The sequence below is a fragment of the Anneissia japonica genome, unplaced genomic scaffold, assembly GCF_011630105.1.
Source record: "Anneissia japonica isolate Jap-2015-1 unplaced genomic scaffold, ASM1163010v1 scaffold171_len658169_cov177, whole genome shotgun sequence".
NCBI classification, from domain to species: Eukaryota; Metazoa; Echinodermata; class Crinoidea; order Comatulida; family Comatulidae; genus Anneissia; species Anneissia japonica.
This window is the reverse complement of record NW_022733907.1, coordinates 541,829-557,517: the sequence shown is the minus strand read 5'-3', so window position 1 is coordinate 557,517 and position 15,689 is coordinate 541,829. Positions and strand designations below refer to the sequence as shown.

Sequence of the window (15,689 nt, the reverse complement as noted above, 5' to 3'; positions counted from 1 at the left end):
GGGTTTGGTCCCTGTGTTGAATCAAGCGGAGTTTTTCCATTTACTTTATCTTGTAGAGTGGCTCGGGGGATGGCATACATACGAGCGGCCGCCCTAACAGAAATGTTACCCGCCCGAATCCTCTCTAGAGCAAGTTGAATATTCTCTTTCGTGTAAGTTTTGTACTTTCTTGCTGCAAAGAATCCTGGCATAATGATCTGTAGGGATTTAAAAAATAATGTTTTAATAAGTTGTATATATTAATATGTAATAAGTATTTAATATTATAAATTTTATAAAAAAAAAAAAAAAACAGTGTCACATAGAATACCGTATGATATATCAAAAGACAGAAAAATTAAAGTTATACTCACATGAGTCCAAGAATGAACGTAAATAGTATGTTTGAAAAAAATACATACTTCAATCTATTGACTTCTGTTAGAAATTCGAAAAAAGTTATAAAAATAAACCATCAAAGTTAATAAAAATGCTTGCTGTATGATTGTCCGATTCTAGCTGCAATTCCTTTAACGGCCATGTTGCCACTCAGTTGTATTTTTTTATATTTTTGAATGGTAAAGTATATATATATATTTTTAACATTGTTATTCAATTTTAAATAAATTCGATTTAAAAACTAAAAAAAAAACCCGGTAGTCATGTTATTAGTGGTAAATAAATTTTATTTTCTTTCAACATAATTATAACTTTAGTATTGTTATTCATTTTCAAATAAAGTTTTAAAACTAAACTCAAATTAAAAAATATGATTTTATATTTACACGTACTGATTTCACAAATCGGCAGTAATGTAGTTGATAGAGTGGAGATAGTACTCTCTATATATATGATTATATATCGTAGATAAACCTATAAGAAAAGTAAAGACACTGGTTTGTGGGTAAGTGTAGGCCTATTATACAGTATGCCATTCACATTCAAATGTAACTGTTAATATTATATTAATTGAAATAGCCTCGACTTCAGAGTAACATACTGATTAACACGGCAACTGGTAGTAGCTCGGGTCCCAAGTTGTAGCTTCAGTTCACAGTTGAGTTAATCTAGAATAAAAAAAAAACGAATTAAAAAAAGAGCAATACTTAATAATCATAAGTAACTTACCAATATGTATATGATTAATGCGTAGGCCTATATTAGTGAAAAATGCATTAAAATAATGTTCCACTCAAAAAAAAAAAGAAGAGAAAATAACGCAAAACTATATAGCACCACTATTAGGCCACTTTTCAAACAATCATAAATTTACAAAATAAAAACTATAAGCAATATAATTATATGATTAATGTGTATATTCAGTGAAAACGCCGAAAAAACGATTTAAAATGTAAGTTTCACTTAAAAAAGAGAGAAAATAACATATATGTATATAGCGCCACCATGCTGGCCGAAAGAGGAACACACCCATTTGACCTTTGCCACTATTTGGCCACCCCCTCTAACGGCCATAATACTTTGATACTTTCATTGTCTGTGATGTACGTCGACTTGGTGGTTGCTAACGAGTCTGTACTCCGTAAATAACAGGTATATCTTGATAGAATATTTGTATTTGGCCTTTATCCAAGGTCCATGATCCCCTAGGGATTACTCGAATGCAAGTAATTTCAAAAATTCCACTTACCTCAGGTGATAAAGATAGATATTTTTGTTAGAAAAGCAAATGTGCAGCCTTCTGTTTACTTCTTGAAATTGAAGCGGAAGTGTAGCTGTACCGATCGGTCACATCTGTTTTGTGATTGGTGGGGGGGTTAGGCCTAAACATAAATATTCATGAATACTTGGCCGAATACTGGGTGTGGCCAGTTATAGGCACGCGCACTAGTAGTTTTTTGTGTTATTTTTTGTTTTGTTTTTTATATACAAGTTTTATTTACCATGTCATGCATACCATGCTGAATTCACATGCCTAGGCCTAGGCAGCATATGTTTTGACTATGAGAAAAACATTGAGGTAAAAAAATTAAGAATTAAAATTTTGGTGCAAAAGTGCATTTGCCATTAGCGTCGCCTAACCATGGAGGTATAATTATACCTCCATGGCCTAACCTAGCCTAAGCCTGGTGAAGGTGTCGTGAGTGAGTGCTGGACTGGCCCAGGCCCTACTATGCTAGTACTACTACTACTACTCCTAGGGGTTACGCCCTAGCCTACACTAGCCTAGCTAGGTATGTAGGGCCTGCTGGCAGTGGTAGGTAGGGCCTACTAGCTAGGCTAGGCCTAGGCCTAGACCTAACTAAAAATTTAAGGCCCTAGGTAGGCCTAGGCCTAGCTAAGCCTATAATTAGCAAAAGAGACAGTGTCAAATAACAGTCAAGAGTTTTAATATATTCAAGTAATAGCAATAACAGGGTGACATCCATTATTTATACGATTGTATTACATACCAATTATGTGTAAATCAGTATAAAATCTGTTATTTACCTCTTTTTGCAACCAACATCAGATCCGACCGATCATCCTAAAAACATAGCAACACAAAGCTGCGCAGGCGTAAAGAAGACTGGAGGAGGAGCATCGTTCTTCGGCGGTCGTCTGTCATCTATCTTTCTCTCCTGTCTTGCTGCGTTATAATTTTGTGAAATGCGTTCCAGTACACAGCCAACCAGCCAACCGGTGATCAAGACTTGCCAATTCGCGATTTTGAAGAAGCAATTTATTCGGAAAGTATACTTGTTTTGGCACACTTCACAATTGTGAAGGTGCGTCCAAAAAAAAAAAAAAAAAAACAATACATAGGCCTGGCTAGCTATAAAACTTCATACAATGCAACTGACATGAATAAGGCAAAAATAGAAATAACCTTGAATGAAAATAATAATGAATAAGAAAAAAAAAAAAAACACAAAAAAACGCACAAAAAGAAAAACAAATAAATAAAACAAATAAAAAACAAAGGAAAGTATATATAAAGAAAAATCAAATTTAATATGAAATAAATAAAATACTCAAGATGAATTCGACTTCAAATTTCTCTTTATTGCAATATCGTGTCACAAAAACGCACAAATTGAATTAACAAAAATACAATTTAAAATTCAAGTCATATACTTCAATAAATAGAATTCACATTAAAATTTAAAAATCACTAGCGTTCGTCCACGCAGTGAATTTCATCAGGAGTCCGTCTCTTGAAGTCCACTGTGTGGACGAACGACGCTAGAGCTAATTGAATGCCATTTAGTTTGTCTTTAAAGTGCTGAGATTTGTCATTTAATATCTCTGATAAGATAGTATAATACATACTCCAAGTATCGAAATGCACGCCATCGTGTTGGGATTTAATATTTCGACATTAATTATGTCATCATCAGGCATTCAAGATGATGGTATTAATGTCTAAATATTAAATCCCGACACGATGGCGTGCATTTCGATACTTGAAGTACTGTATTATACTATCTTATCTGAGATTAATCAGTGGACCTTTCAGTTTAATATCTCTTGTAAGAGTAAATAATCCGTTTGGAGGATCGGAATGATGGAATACCCGTCTATTTGTTGTGAATATTACGTACTAGGCTAATTATGAGCAATTGGAGCCAATTCAAATTATTCAAGTTTGAGCAACTATTGAATTGTAAAAATGTATTTTAAACTTTTAGAACAAGGCTGATTAAATATTAAATAAATTTAATTCTTAAATTAATGAGTAAGTACATTTGAATGTATCCTTATCCGGCAAAAAGTTTTAGTATACCGTTTAATTTATGACTGATGCATTTCAAAGAAAAATGATGAGAAAAATATTACACATTAATATGGATAGATAAAAGTAGTCAGAAACAAAAATAAACGAATTGGAGCTTTATAACTAAAAAGAAGACGGTTGGAATGATGGACACATATTACAATTAAAATGATAAACTCCGGCAAAAATGCAATTAAATAAGTAAATAGAAAAGTAAGACGACCATATAGGAAGACATACATGCATCGCAAAAGTTGATCCCAATAGCTACACGGCATTGCATTTGGGGTAAAATTTAAAAAAAATTTAAAAAAATAAAAAAAGAACATTAAACTAGGCCTATATCACAATTCAAATTGCACTACAAATATAAATATAAATTTGTTTTATCAAAGGAAATTAAGTAAAAAATATTTAAAATAATTGCATCCGTTATACATAGGCCTGTGCAATTGTAACTAATTGCACTTAAATCTACCATTTAATCTTTATAACCATTATCATTATCATCATTACTACCATCGTCATCATAACATTATAAAATTGTTACTATTTTATTATTATTATTATTAATATTATTATTATTATTATTATTATCATCATCATTTTTCACAATAAAACAAACAAAAAAAATAAAAATAAGGAAAACATCAAACATCAAAAAAGTACACACCAATAATGAGTCCTAAAATATTCAAAATTAACACATAAAGACTATGAGATGGATAAGTTTCATCTGACAAAATGACATTTAGTTTTTTTACGCACATTATGATGATGTGATTTTAGTGTTATTATTATTTTTTTTAATACATTTTTGCACCTGTGATTTCCTTTTGGACAAAGTAAAGAAATCTGAATCCCAATTTGGTGTACAGTAGGCCACACTTGTATACTACAGTACTTATGGTGCCGTAAAGTTTGTAGGTCTACAGTAGTAACAATATTGTGCATGCGCATTGTTTTCATTTATTGTAGTGTACATTGGAACGCATTTCATGTTGTTGACGGGTTGTATTCGCGTTGTTCACGCAGGTGCAGTGGGAACGCCCCATCTTTTGCCTAGCCGGAGAGTAGATGCATTTGCCGGGCCCGGCTTGGTGACGGACGAGGCAGAAGGAGAAGCAGGAGAAGCATAGGCCTAGGCTTAGGCCTAAGTAAGAATTTTTTAGATACAATACAAAATATCGATTGTATTTATAACAAGGATTAATACTTTGATATTGACCATTCCACTTTGATTATTCAAAAGTCACATAGCCTACACTGGACAAAAAGATATTGAAGTTAGGCCTAGCCTAAGAAAGTTAGGCGCTTTAAAAAAACAGATCGGCACGAGAGAGAATTTTGTTTAGCCTACCTCGCCTCGCGCACGAGGACCCGGACCTATGCACTAGTCAAAAGGGGCTAACCGTCATAATTTTATCTACTGTAGGCCTACCTGTACTACGTCCGTCTTCCCCTTCTCATTTTCGATGGCATACCCTGACACTGGAAAAGGTGATGGCACTTCTCTGCTGCTGAATTCACCATCCGATATTGGAGCGGAACAACAAGGTCAAGGACACAGAAGACCAGGGCAGATTAACCCGAACAGAATTAGAATTTCTGAGTCTGAAACTCAAGTATTAGCTGAATGTCGAACTGAAAGTTTCTACTACAGATCATTGCCATTTGCAACAATTTCTGCAATAAGTACCCACCAACTCATACGTTTAGGTTACCTAGCAAGTGGTCGATATGGCTCAATTCCAAAAGTTGCTTTTGCTGTGTTCTTTGGCTATCTTGCTGGTAAAATATCATATGTTGAAAAATGTAAGGAGAAGTTTCTAAAACTTGAAAATTCAGAAATTGGAGAAATGTTAAGGAAGGGCAAAGCCATTAACCCAGGCACCTTAAGTGGAATTCCAAGCTCAACGGTGTTGGATTCAAAAGTAAACGAAGATGTTGACAGTTATGAGATTAATGCAAGACCTAATCGTGATGATCCGCATGTTAATCTTGATATTGACACAAGTCAGTTACCCTCATTAGATGATAAGATGGATAGACCGGAGTCCCTCTATCAGTTTGACAAGGACTTAAATCTAAGTCAACAAGCAAAGCCCAAAGCAATGACAACATATGAACAGTTGCGAAAAAAGAATCGAGAACAGAATAGTCATGGCAAAATGCAAGATCAGTTAGATTCATCAAAGCAACCTAGATCCCAGAAACCAGCGTTATCTGAGAGAGGTGGATTGGTGGACCAGCCGTTTATTAACAGCAGAAAATTTGAGGACACTGGTTTCTCTAAGTCTGTCAAAAAAGGCAAGATTAATACCTATGGAGACTCCTGGGATGAGTGAGCTTCAATTTTAATCCACTGATTGATGTTTTGTGTTTTGATGATAGCTATAAACACACACTTCATAGCATTAGATTAGTACTGTATTGGTATACTGTACAGCAGCGTTTTCTTAAACTTTTTGACTGACAACCCAAACAGGCATCCAGGAAATTTGCTATGACCCACTTAACAGGACCGGACCAGATACTCAAAATGGGCCTTTTAAAATTGGTAAACAAAACTGAAGGAAAATGTATGATGCTTGGAATCGCTCTGATTACTACAGCAATTTTTAGCATGATACATTTTTGTTTCTTAATCCTAGTCTTGTGACCCAAATTGTGGCGACCAAATTTATGGTTGCAACCCATAAATTGAGAACAGCTGCATGTACAGTAATTTTATTATTTGAATTCATTAGACATGGGTAATAGATAAAGTACTTATAAGACCATGATTTTTTACCAACACTTAAAATCAGTGTGATTATTATTTGATAGTCTTCTAACCGTAATTCATTGTGATTCACATAGAAATAATCTTGTGAGCCTGTTCATTGAAATTAAACGTTCATAATCAATATAAAAAAACTGACAAAAAATATGGTGCTTTTAAATTGTAATTTTGGTGGAAGTAATAAGCTAAAAATGATTAATAAATATAGACATACTGTCTACCATACTGAACTCTATTTGTCTTGTAAAATCAAATGTGCATTGATTTAAGTACTGTACTGTAATTGTCCACAGTCTCTCCAATAATCACTACCTATACATCTCTAGCATTATGAATTAAAAAAAAAGGTTTATTCTTAAGTAAAATACAAGTCTAATGCAACAACAGTGTCAAGTGTCTTCCAAATTGACAACACAATGTACCTTAGTTCGTCAGCATACGTGTGGCAGTGAAATGGTTATTACTAAATAATTGTTAACTTAAAGATACACCCTTATTAAGTCATGGCGTATTGAATGGGGGTCGGCAGATGGGGGCTGAAAGTTTGAGGGCACTAGGTGGAAAATTAGTCATATGAGGTGGTTTTAACCACAGCATAAATTGTTTGCTTAGAAAATGTCTAGTGGGTGGGTCTGTGCAAGCTTTTATTGGAGGTGAGTTATATTACTGCATCATTCTAAAAACAATGATAAAGATAGAAATAATGACGAGATTAGCAGTGCTAACCCGTACATCAAGAATGATGTTGATGGCAGGGGAAGGGGAGGATTTAGGGTGGGGGAGGGAGCTGACCCCACACAACCCCCCACCCTTTTTGGAAAGTAAAAAAAAGAAATTATTGATCAACCAAAATGTCTCACAGGTTATTTCCAGACGACCTATAAAACAAAAAATACTAATACAGTAGGGTAGTGTGGTCTCTCAATCAATCCCCACTTTTGGACATCTCTGGATCCACACCTGGATGGAGAGGATAAAGGTAGTGTGGTGTCATACAGATGAACATTTTTAGCAAGGAACACCAGCATCACTACTTGTTTGTTCCACTAGCTGCTGTCATGTTGAAGACTGTCATTGACCATGAGAATGGTTGACATAGTATACACCCATTGAGAGAGATTTGATTTTTTTTTTTATATGTTGAAGAGTTTAAAACTACACTTTCGCTAATGACCAATGTGCAAACACTGTAGGTTAAAGATTGAAGCAATCAGACAAAAAACTTTAAATTCTATAAAACGGAGATTTTGAAGCATAGACTTTATTAAAAACTGTATTTTTGAAGCACTTACTCCACTCTTCAGCGTTACATCACCGACGTTTAAAAATGTATATTTTTATTCACTAATACTCATAATTTAAGATTAAAACCACTTTACTAGTTAAGATTAAAACTACCAGTTCAAGCTTTAAACATAATTTCATTTTGTACATGTACTGGTATAGGCATTTATAATGCACCTCATCCTTGAGGTTATAAAGTGCACTTCTTTTCTCCGGTCATTGGATCCACATGCTGTAAGTGTTACTGCTGGTAATCAGCGCAAGAGCAGAACACCCCACCCGGTACCCATTTATACTCTTGGGTGGAGGGAAGCAATGCAGATAAATGCCTTGCTCAAGGACACAAGCAAAATGCACAGACCTCGAGATTGAAACCAAGACCTATAGGTTAGGAAATCAAAACATTCCCACTGCGCCAATCTCGCCCTATCACATTTATGACCATATATCCAGGGATGACAAACAGAAGTATGATTTTTATGAGATTTTGAACAGTAGGCGTATTCGTATGTCATATTTGATTGGTCGCACGAGCAGCACAAACTCCTCACAAGAGCAGCTCGAACTCCTCGCTGTTTTTTAAAGAGCACACCCCGAGCTCCTCGGAAAAGGACCAGTCGAATACGCCTAATGGTATAACTAGGGATGTGTGGGAGAGGACACCTCCAAAAAATATTTGCCCTGCCCCCCCACCCCACCTTGCAAATGTTTGAAGCAAAAACTGTGCTCAAGTATTTAAAAATCACCTCAAATCTTCTTATTTTGCGGGCTAGTGCCTTCTCATCTGATCATCGACCCCACATTTGACCTTTGCATCTCCCCATTTCAGAACTCCTAGATAAGCCACTGATTTTGAGCATGCATCATTTATTCATTCATACCAATTATATTTCTCTTAAATAGCAGCTATACAGTACCTATTAATCCACACCATAATATGGAATGTTTATTTTTAAGGCTATGTTCACACACGGCAGCTAACGGTTAGCAAGATCCAGATAAATAACATATGTGCTCACCTTTGCGTTCATACAAGAAAATCCCTGATCCAGATATCAAGATGATGATGGTGGGATCACTGGCCAATAGAAAAGTGGAAATTGGAAATATGTATGTGTGATTGGCTAATGATAAAAACACGCTCAAAGTGCTAACCAATTGCGCTCACTAACCGTTAGCGTATGCAGATCCTGGTAACGGTTAGCGCTAAACCGATCGGGCTTTCTCACACGGGTGATACTGGTTAGCTCCCAATCTGGAAACTTAGGGCTCCAGTGTGAACCTAACCTAAATGTATTGTTGTGTGCAGTGTACTGTACTGGTACTGCCCTTTCAACCGTGATACTGGATCACATATGGTGGCTATTGATTGTATACAATTAGACACTACATGTCAATGCTAAAAAAAAAAAATTCTGCAACCATTTTTGTTTACTGTAGCATGAAATGAACTACATTGTATCTAAATTAAAGAGAATCCATTTTTAAATTATAGCTATATAACATCTACAGTACTCTGGTAAGATACAAAAAACAACAGCTAAGAAAAACAATTTTTAAATCTATAGTGGTAGAGAACAGAACTGTGTCGAGGATCAATCTGGCAAGCATATATGACACCCTCTCTTTTTCAGGTGATGACTGGTTAAGTTCACTGGTTGCCGTTACTGAAAGAAAAAGAAGCACTAATCTTTGAACAAATTCATTTGAAAAGATATCAAAACAATTGATTTGGATTTATTTTATTTTTTAAACTTTCTTTATATTGTAGGCACTTTTAGTTCTATAGTACTGATTTTCAATGTGGTACAGTGACGAAAAACATATATTATATTGTAAATAAACAATGAATAATAAAAAATAAAATTTAAAACATTATTTTAAATGATTTTGGAATGAAAAAGTTGACACCTCTTCGAAATTAATTTTTAATTTGTGTGGTAGTCCATTCCAGCTTTTGGATAATCGATATAAAAATGTTCTATTTCCCTGCTAGACATTATACATTGGAAGAACCAAGTTGTTATGGGTTTGGCTACGTGTGCCTTTAGAATGGGTAGTATTGTTGAAGGTAAATTTTGAAGACAAATATTGAGGAGCATCCTTTTAAGCATTTGAAAGTCATAAGAAGTAATTTTTCATTCCAAATCACATTTTGTCTTTTCCATCCAAGGGCACTTAAAACATAATCAACAGGAGTCTTAAAATAAATAGTTATATATTGTAATCTATCTGATAGACAATTGTTAATTGAATCGCAATGCTAGTGACATACAAAAAACCTTGCATAGTCTACCAGGAACAAATATTAATAGACATACCATAAAAACTTGAATTAAACCCTGGGTTTTTTTTTTTGTTTTTTTTGCGAACTTTAGGTGGCCTCTTCTTTACAAGATGGGCTTCTTTTCGATGGGCTACTCTTGCAAACTAAAGAGGAGGACTTCTATTCAAAATGAATGCTTTAATTTTTGGGAATTACTACTACACAACAAAAAATAGGGCCACTGTAACATCAATCTGTATCAACTGACATTAAATCACCTAAACTACTGAATAAACCAAGTGTGTTTTAAATAAATTTTATTTCTTTGAAATTTATGTACAGTGTATGTACTGTACTATCTAAAAAAAAAAAGCCCATGCTATCTTGAACAAAAGCCCATGGGCCTTTTTTTCGAGGCTACTTTTGCAAACTAAAGGGGGCTTTAATTCAAGATGGACTTCTTCTCAACATTAAGCTCATTGGGCTTTTATTTAAGGTTTTACGGTACTCTTTACTGGTCTTATAAAAGCAAATGTACATTGAACTAAGCAATTGTCCACAGTCTCTCCAAAAATCACTACCTATACATCTCCAGCATTATAAATTAAAAATAACGGTTTCTTCTTAAGTAAGACAGGTCTCAGCGCCAGTGCCAAAAAGTGTCCTCCAAATTGACAACGAGGCACCTTAGTTTGTCAGCATACTGTACATATGGCTGTGAGAGTTATTAAAGAAATTATTGAAATAATAAATAATTTAAAAACTTGTGTTAACCACAGATACTGTACACCTAATTTAAGTCATGGCATATCTTGGAGTATTGAAATGAGTGTGGGCTGATGGGAGCTGAAAGTTTAAGTGAGAGGGTGTTGGGTGGCAAAATAAAGTGGTGATAAGGTGCTTTGTTAACTTCATTCATTTTTTCCTTAGAAAATTTCTAGTGGGGGTGATAGAGAGTTTTTAAATAAATTACAGAACATCTAGGCCTACTAATATAGCTATTTTTGTCACTCGGTAAGTATTCATACAGCAAAATCCATAAAAGTTAGATAGCCTATTTTAATATGGTAGGACTAAACACTAGTAGAAATATAATGTGTAGTACACATACCATTGTTGCTAATACCGTATAGCTATTCAGGAAAAGGGATAGCTCCCGGCTGACCTGGTATTGGGAGCTCGTTATCATCAAATTCTGCTGGAATTCTAAATCCAAATTCTTCATTTTCCTCTCCGAATTCTGGCCTTCTCTCCAAAACTTAAACAAGAAAATTGTTTCCATAAATACAGAAGAATACCGATTACTATATTACCAAACTGCATTTGAAACTGTCAGGAAAATTACACAATAAATAAATGAAAGGGGGTTTTTGATGGTTTTTATTATTCCCTTTATGGCCCTATCGGGGAAGGGGATTGGAGGGAGGTTTACACAAGAGATGTGGATCAGGTACAGTATTGTCTTGTGAAATTTCTATAGTTGTGTTTTTGGGTAGTATCAACCAGAATTAAGCTTATTACTTAAGATGTTGTGACAGAAGTACTGCACAGATTGTCAACAAACCTGATTGAGGTGGATCATCCTGGAGTTTTGCCAAAGAAACATGTAGCTTTCTAACAATAAACACTTGTGTTCTATTTTGTAACAGTGATCGTATAAAAAGTGGCAGTGCTGATGATCCACGTCTTTTAATGTAGCCCAGAAAACATCGACACTTCTGCCTTGTAGTAGTTTGTGACATGATGTCTTCAACAGATTCTTGGTCTAATATACGCTCTGAACGTAAAAAATCCACATGGTCTGTTGGATTGATATTATCACAAAGAAAGGCAAAGTTGTTTTCAATTACCTGTGAAAGAAATAGACAACTTTGGATTAAGAAATAATACACTGTGTTAATATGTATAGTACTACATAAAAAGACTTGTCAGGGTCATTAAATTTTATGGAATTCACATCATCTTCACTACTGTCAAAAAAGTTTGGATCCCTCACCCACCAAGTGTTCTCCTAGGAATTTGCTGAGCAAAATAAAGTTCAGCTTAAATAAAATTCACCTCATATCACCCTTTTGTTTTTGCCAGATAGTCCCCTTCCCACCAGATGAGGGAGACTTATTTCCAGTGGGGTCCATCTCACGGTGATTGAACAGTACACCAAGACAATCCACTATTTTTATGTACTGCGTTCTCACATTGTCCAAATTACACTATTTCATGCAAAAAATGTGTCCACTTTTTGGAAAATACCTGTATTTTTTAGTAAGACTGGGTCAACTTTTAAGAAAATTGGTCCACATTATTTGAATTTATGTGTAAAGTGGGCCCAACCTGATATTGTCTCGCACTGTTTGAAAATCTTGGCTACGGCATTGCATTTAATCACCGTTTGTTGGTTTTAGTAAGTTTTGGTATCCAAAAATGGGATATAAAAAAGGGATATATACACAAATTGAATAATTTACAAAACCACCTACAAAACTGCAATCATTGTATCATCATTTATTTACGATTCAGGTAAGGCAAGACTATTTTAATACCTTGTTTCGCAAACTTTTTTTTTTTTAAAGATCGTCAGAGGAGGGCAGAAAAATATAAAAATAAAATTTGGTTTTCTTATTTAGCAAATAGTTTTGCCAAAAACATCCAGACAGAGGAGAAAATAAAAATAAAATTTTATTGGATGGTTAAATGCTTTAAATATCTTATTTTTGGAGATTTCAAGAAAGCAGCAGGCATAATCCAAATAAAAAAAAACTTATTTTTTCTGAAATTTCCATTTTTTTAGTGGTAGCGGGTATGCTAATTGATCAAAAATAAAATTTAATTTTATTCGTATTCGCCATTATTGATGGGCGATGGGCTTGCCTAAAAAGTTCATAAAAATTTAGTAATTAAAGTTTTTTTAAACTACTGTTTGTTATTAAAAATTTAGTATTAATGATTATTTATTGTTTGGTTATTGTTAATTTCTGTTAATTATGCCTATTGTTATATCTAAGTGGCAATTTTATAAATAGAATAGATTAGATTTAAGGGCAAATAGAAAAAAATATTCGATCATCTCCTTTTATTTTTTTCTTTTTGGAAAAATCTGGATATGGAGTAGCCCTATTTAAATAAAATAAATGTAAATTTAAAGATAAACTTACAGTAACATGTATTTACAACAAACATGCACATTTGCATGTTTGGGTAAAGTATATATTACATTTAAAACGACAAAATGCTTATATAACATCTGCGTCATATTTTGATGGACTGTCCGCAAACCATGAAAAATTTTGATGAGGTAAAAGCCAGGCACTCTCCGTTGAAGGCAACTCCGCTCCCTGTGTACGCTTGATGGTGTGACGGATTGCAATTAAAAATGATCTGTTGCGTGCACATAGTGATATTGCGTTCTCCATAGAATAGAATCAGCTGCTGACCATCAGGCACAGTTAGTGCCCGGATTTTTAAAAAAAATTGTTATTACCGTGTCAAAATTTCCTAAATTTTTTATTAGGGAGGGAAGTGATCCATAACATTTTTTTTCTAGCGGCCCTAATAATGGCTCTCGTAAATGTTTCTCATTTAATTGTTTTTTGGGGGTTTTTTTTGTTTTATTTTTTTGTGGTGAGTGGGGGGGTTGTTAGCTGCTGCAGGAAGAAGGATTAAATCTAGGCCTATATAGATGACCGGCTAAATGAAGTTAATATTATTAAGGCCTACCTCACAATGCAGGAAATGCTCATACTCGTCCTCGGTAGTAAATCGCGCCATGATGCCTGACAATGGTTGTCAGATAGGCTTAGCTAGGATTACTCTTTGTATAGATGGACTAAGCCTAGCACCAGTACTGTATGTAGTACTAAAAACCAGGCTTTAGAAGATAGGTAGGCCCAGCCTATCCCCCAGTCTAATGAAGCGTGGACAGGCGGCCTCTGTATGCTGGTTTTATCCACAAGAAGCATAAAAAGAGATGTATGTAGTGTTTAACACGTCAATCGACACAGACTAATTCATATTAAGATAATTGATTGTATTCCTAGGCTAATTTAAAGTCGAAGATTATACTGACGAGGAAGTACTTAACAGAAAAATAACCGAGTCGTGATCCACGATGCAAATCAGAAGAATGCTAGAAACTAGAAGAATTATAGTAAACAATTGAGCCTGTGGCGCCATCACGTGTCGTGAGGGAAATCCCCTAAGTAAACGCCTTCCTTGATATTCTTTGGTTACACTATCAATTAACACTGTATTCTGATTCACCAAGATCTATCGGAATAGGAAGGAACTTCTGAAATCATAATGTGCTACTGTATTGTTGATCTATTGTAAATGTCCGATTTAAACAAAATATATTTGTAAATAGACATACGTTGAATAATGAAAACAAATCAAACAATTGTTCGCTATTTCGTATAATTTTATCATGGATCCAGGATTTCGAAATAGCGGGGGATCATTGATTGACTTCCACAGATGGAGAGTCACACTTAAAATTTAGTTGGCCGGAAATGGCACTATGAGATTAAATTTAAATATAATTTTCCAGCAACCCCCACCCCACCCCTCCTTTGAATCTGTCACTGAAATATTCAACATAAACAGTGCTTACATTTATTCTAGTATTAATTATAACTAATATTCGAACCATAAAACAAATAAAATAAACTTAAAACAGTCCAATCTAGTCTCTTAATATGTACAGTACTTTTCAAGTCAATCAAGGTTTTTCTTTTTTCCCCTTTTGAATTGCCTATTCCAGTATTGCGACTACATTATTGTGAGTGGAAATAATACCGTCTAATTTACGATCAAACAGGACTTTATTTTTTATTTATTTATTTATTTGTGACACTTTACCTTCGTGTCGGTGGCAGTCAGTGGTGCGGTAATAAAATACACAAAAGAACCTAAACATTAACAATCAATACTTAACTAAAAAAGCACCAAAAACTCCAATGGAACAGTTTTAACAAATTAAGCAAAAGGAAATCAAAAGGAAAAGAAATATACCGTACTGCATGCATATGAATATATCTAAAGTATACTCATGTACACGCCCCAAATATACATTGAGGCAAAGCATTGTGTAATACAATGTTCCCGACGGGTATTTGGACCTGTTCAACCATGAAGCCTTCGTGGTCTAGTGGTTATGACGCTCGCCTTGTCAGCGAGAGGTCACAGGTTCGAATCCCGTCGGAGGAATTTTATTATACGATGATTTTTCATAGGACTTTATTCGTTGAAAGGCTACATGGTAGCTTACGATGTTCTATCATGTCCTTATTAAACAATGTATATGTACCTTTGATGATTTATATTATATATAAACATGTGTATATAAATACATACATATATACATATACGGTATATTGTATATATATGTGTGTGTATATATATATATGCTTATATATAATATAAATCATATATATTCATATGCATGCAGTATATTTCTTTTCCTTTTGCTTATTTTGCTAAAACTGTTCCATTGGAGATTTTGGTGCTTTTTTAGTTAAGTATTGATTGTTAATGTTTAGGTTCTTTTCTCCTTTTTCTTTTGTGTATTTGTAAGTCCGCACCACTGACTGCCACCGATACGAAGGTGAAGTGTCACAAATAAATAAAATAAACTATTAAAGGCATTGATTGCTCTGGCAACAATA

The 15,689-nt window shown here is 34.4% G+C and overlaps 3 protein-coding genes across 3 annotated transcripts in view; 1 reads left to right on the top strand and 2 right to left on the bottom strand.

The window, feature by feature from the left end:
• Positions 1-2,570, bottom strand: part of LOC117116260 (coiled-coil domain-containing protein 180-like) — a 94,453-nt gene extending 91,883 nt beyond the window's left edge. Inside the window, exon 1 of the mRNA XM_033260260.1 lies at positions 2,428-2,570. The gene's annotated coding sequence lies outside the window, so the exon portion shown is untranslated. The remainder of the gene's footprint in view (positions 1-2,427) is intronic.
• A 2,121-nt stretch (positions 2,571-4,691) lies between these two features.
• On the top strand, positions 4,692-6,709 carry LOC117116261 (OCIA domain-containing protein 1-like). Its single transcript, XM_033260261.1, has 2 exons — positions 4,692-4,851; positions 5,130-6,709. The coding sequence occupies exon 2, from the start codon at positions 5,170-5,172 to the stop codon at positions 6,040-6,042; it is 873 nt and encodes a 290-aa protein (XP_033116152.1). The 5' UTR covers positions 4,692-4,851; positions 5,130-5,169; the 3' UTR covers positions 6,043-6,709.
• A 1,013-nt stretch (positions 6,710-7,722) lies between these two features.
• Positions 7,723-14,165, bottom strand: LOC117116262. Its single transcript, XM_033260262.1, has 4 exons — positions 13,744-14,165; positions 11,594-11,879; positions 11,141-11,287; positions 7,723-9,430 (listed from the first exon to the last, which is right to left on the bottom strand). The coding sequence occupies exons 1-3, from the start codon at positions 13,792-13,794 to the stop codon at positions 11,163-11,165; spliced, it is 462 nt and encodes a 153-aa protein (XP_033116153.1). The 5' UTR covers positions 13,795-14,165; the 3' UTR covers positions 7,723-9,430; positions 11,141-11,162.
• Between the last annotated feature and the right edge of the window lie 1,524 nt (positions 14,166-15,689).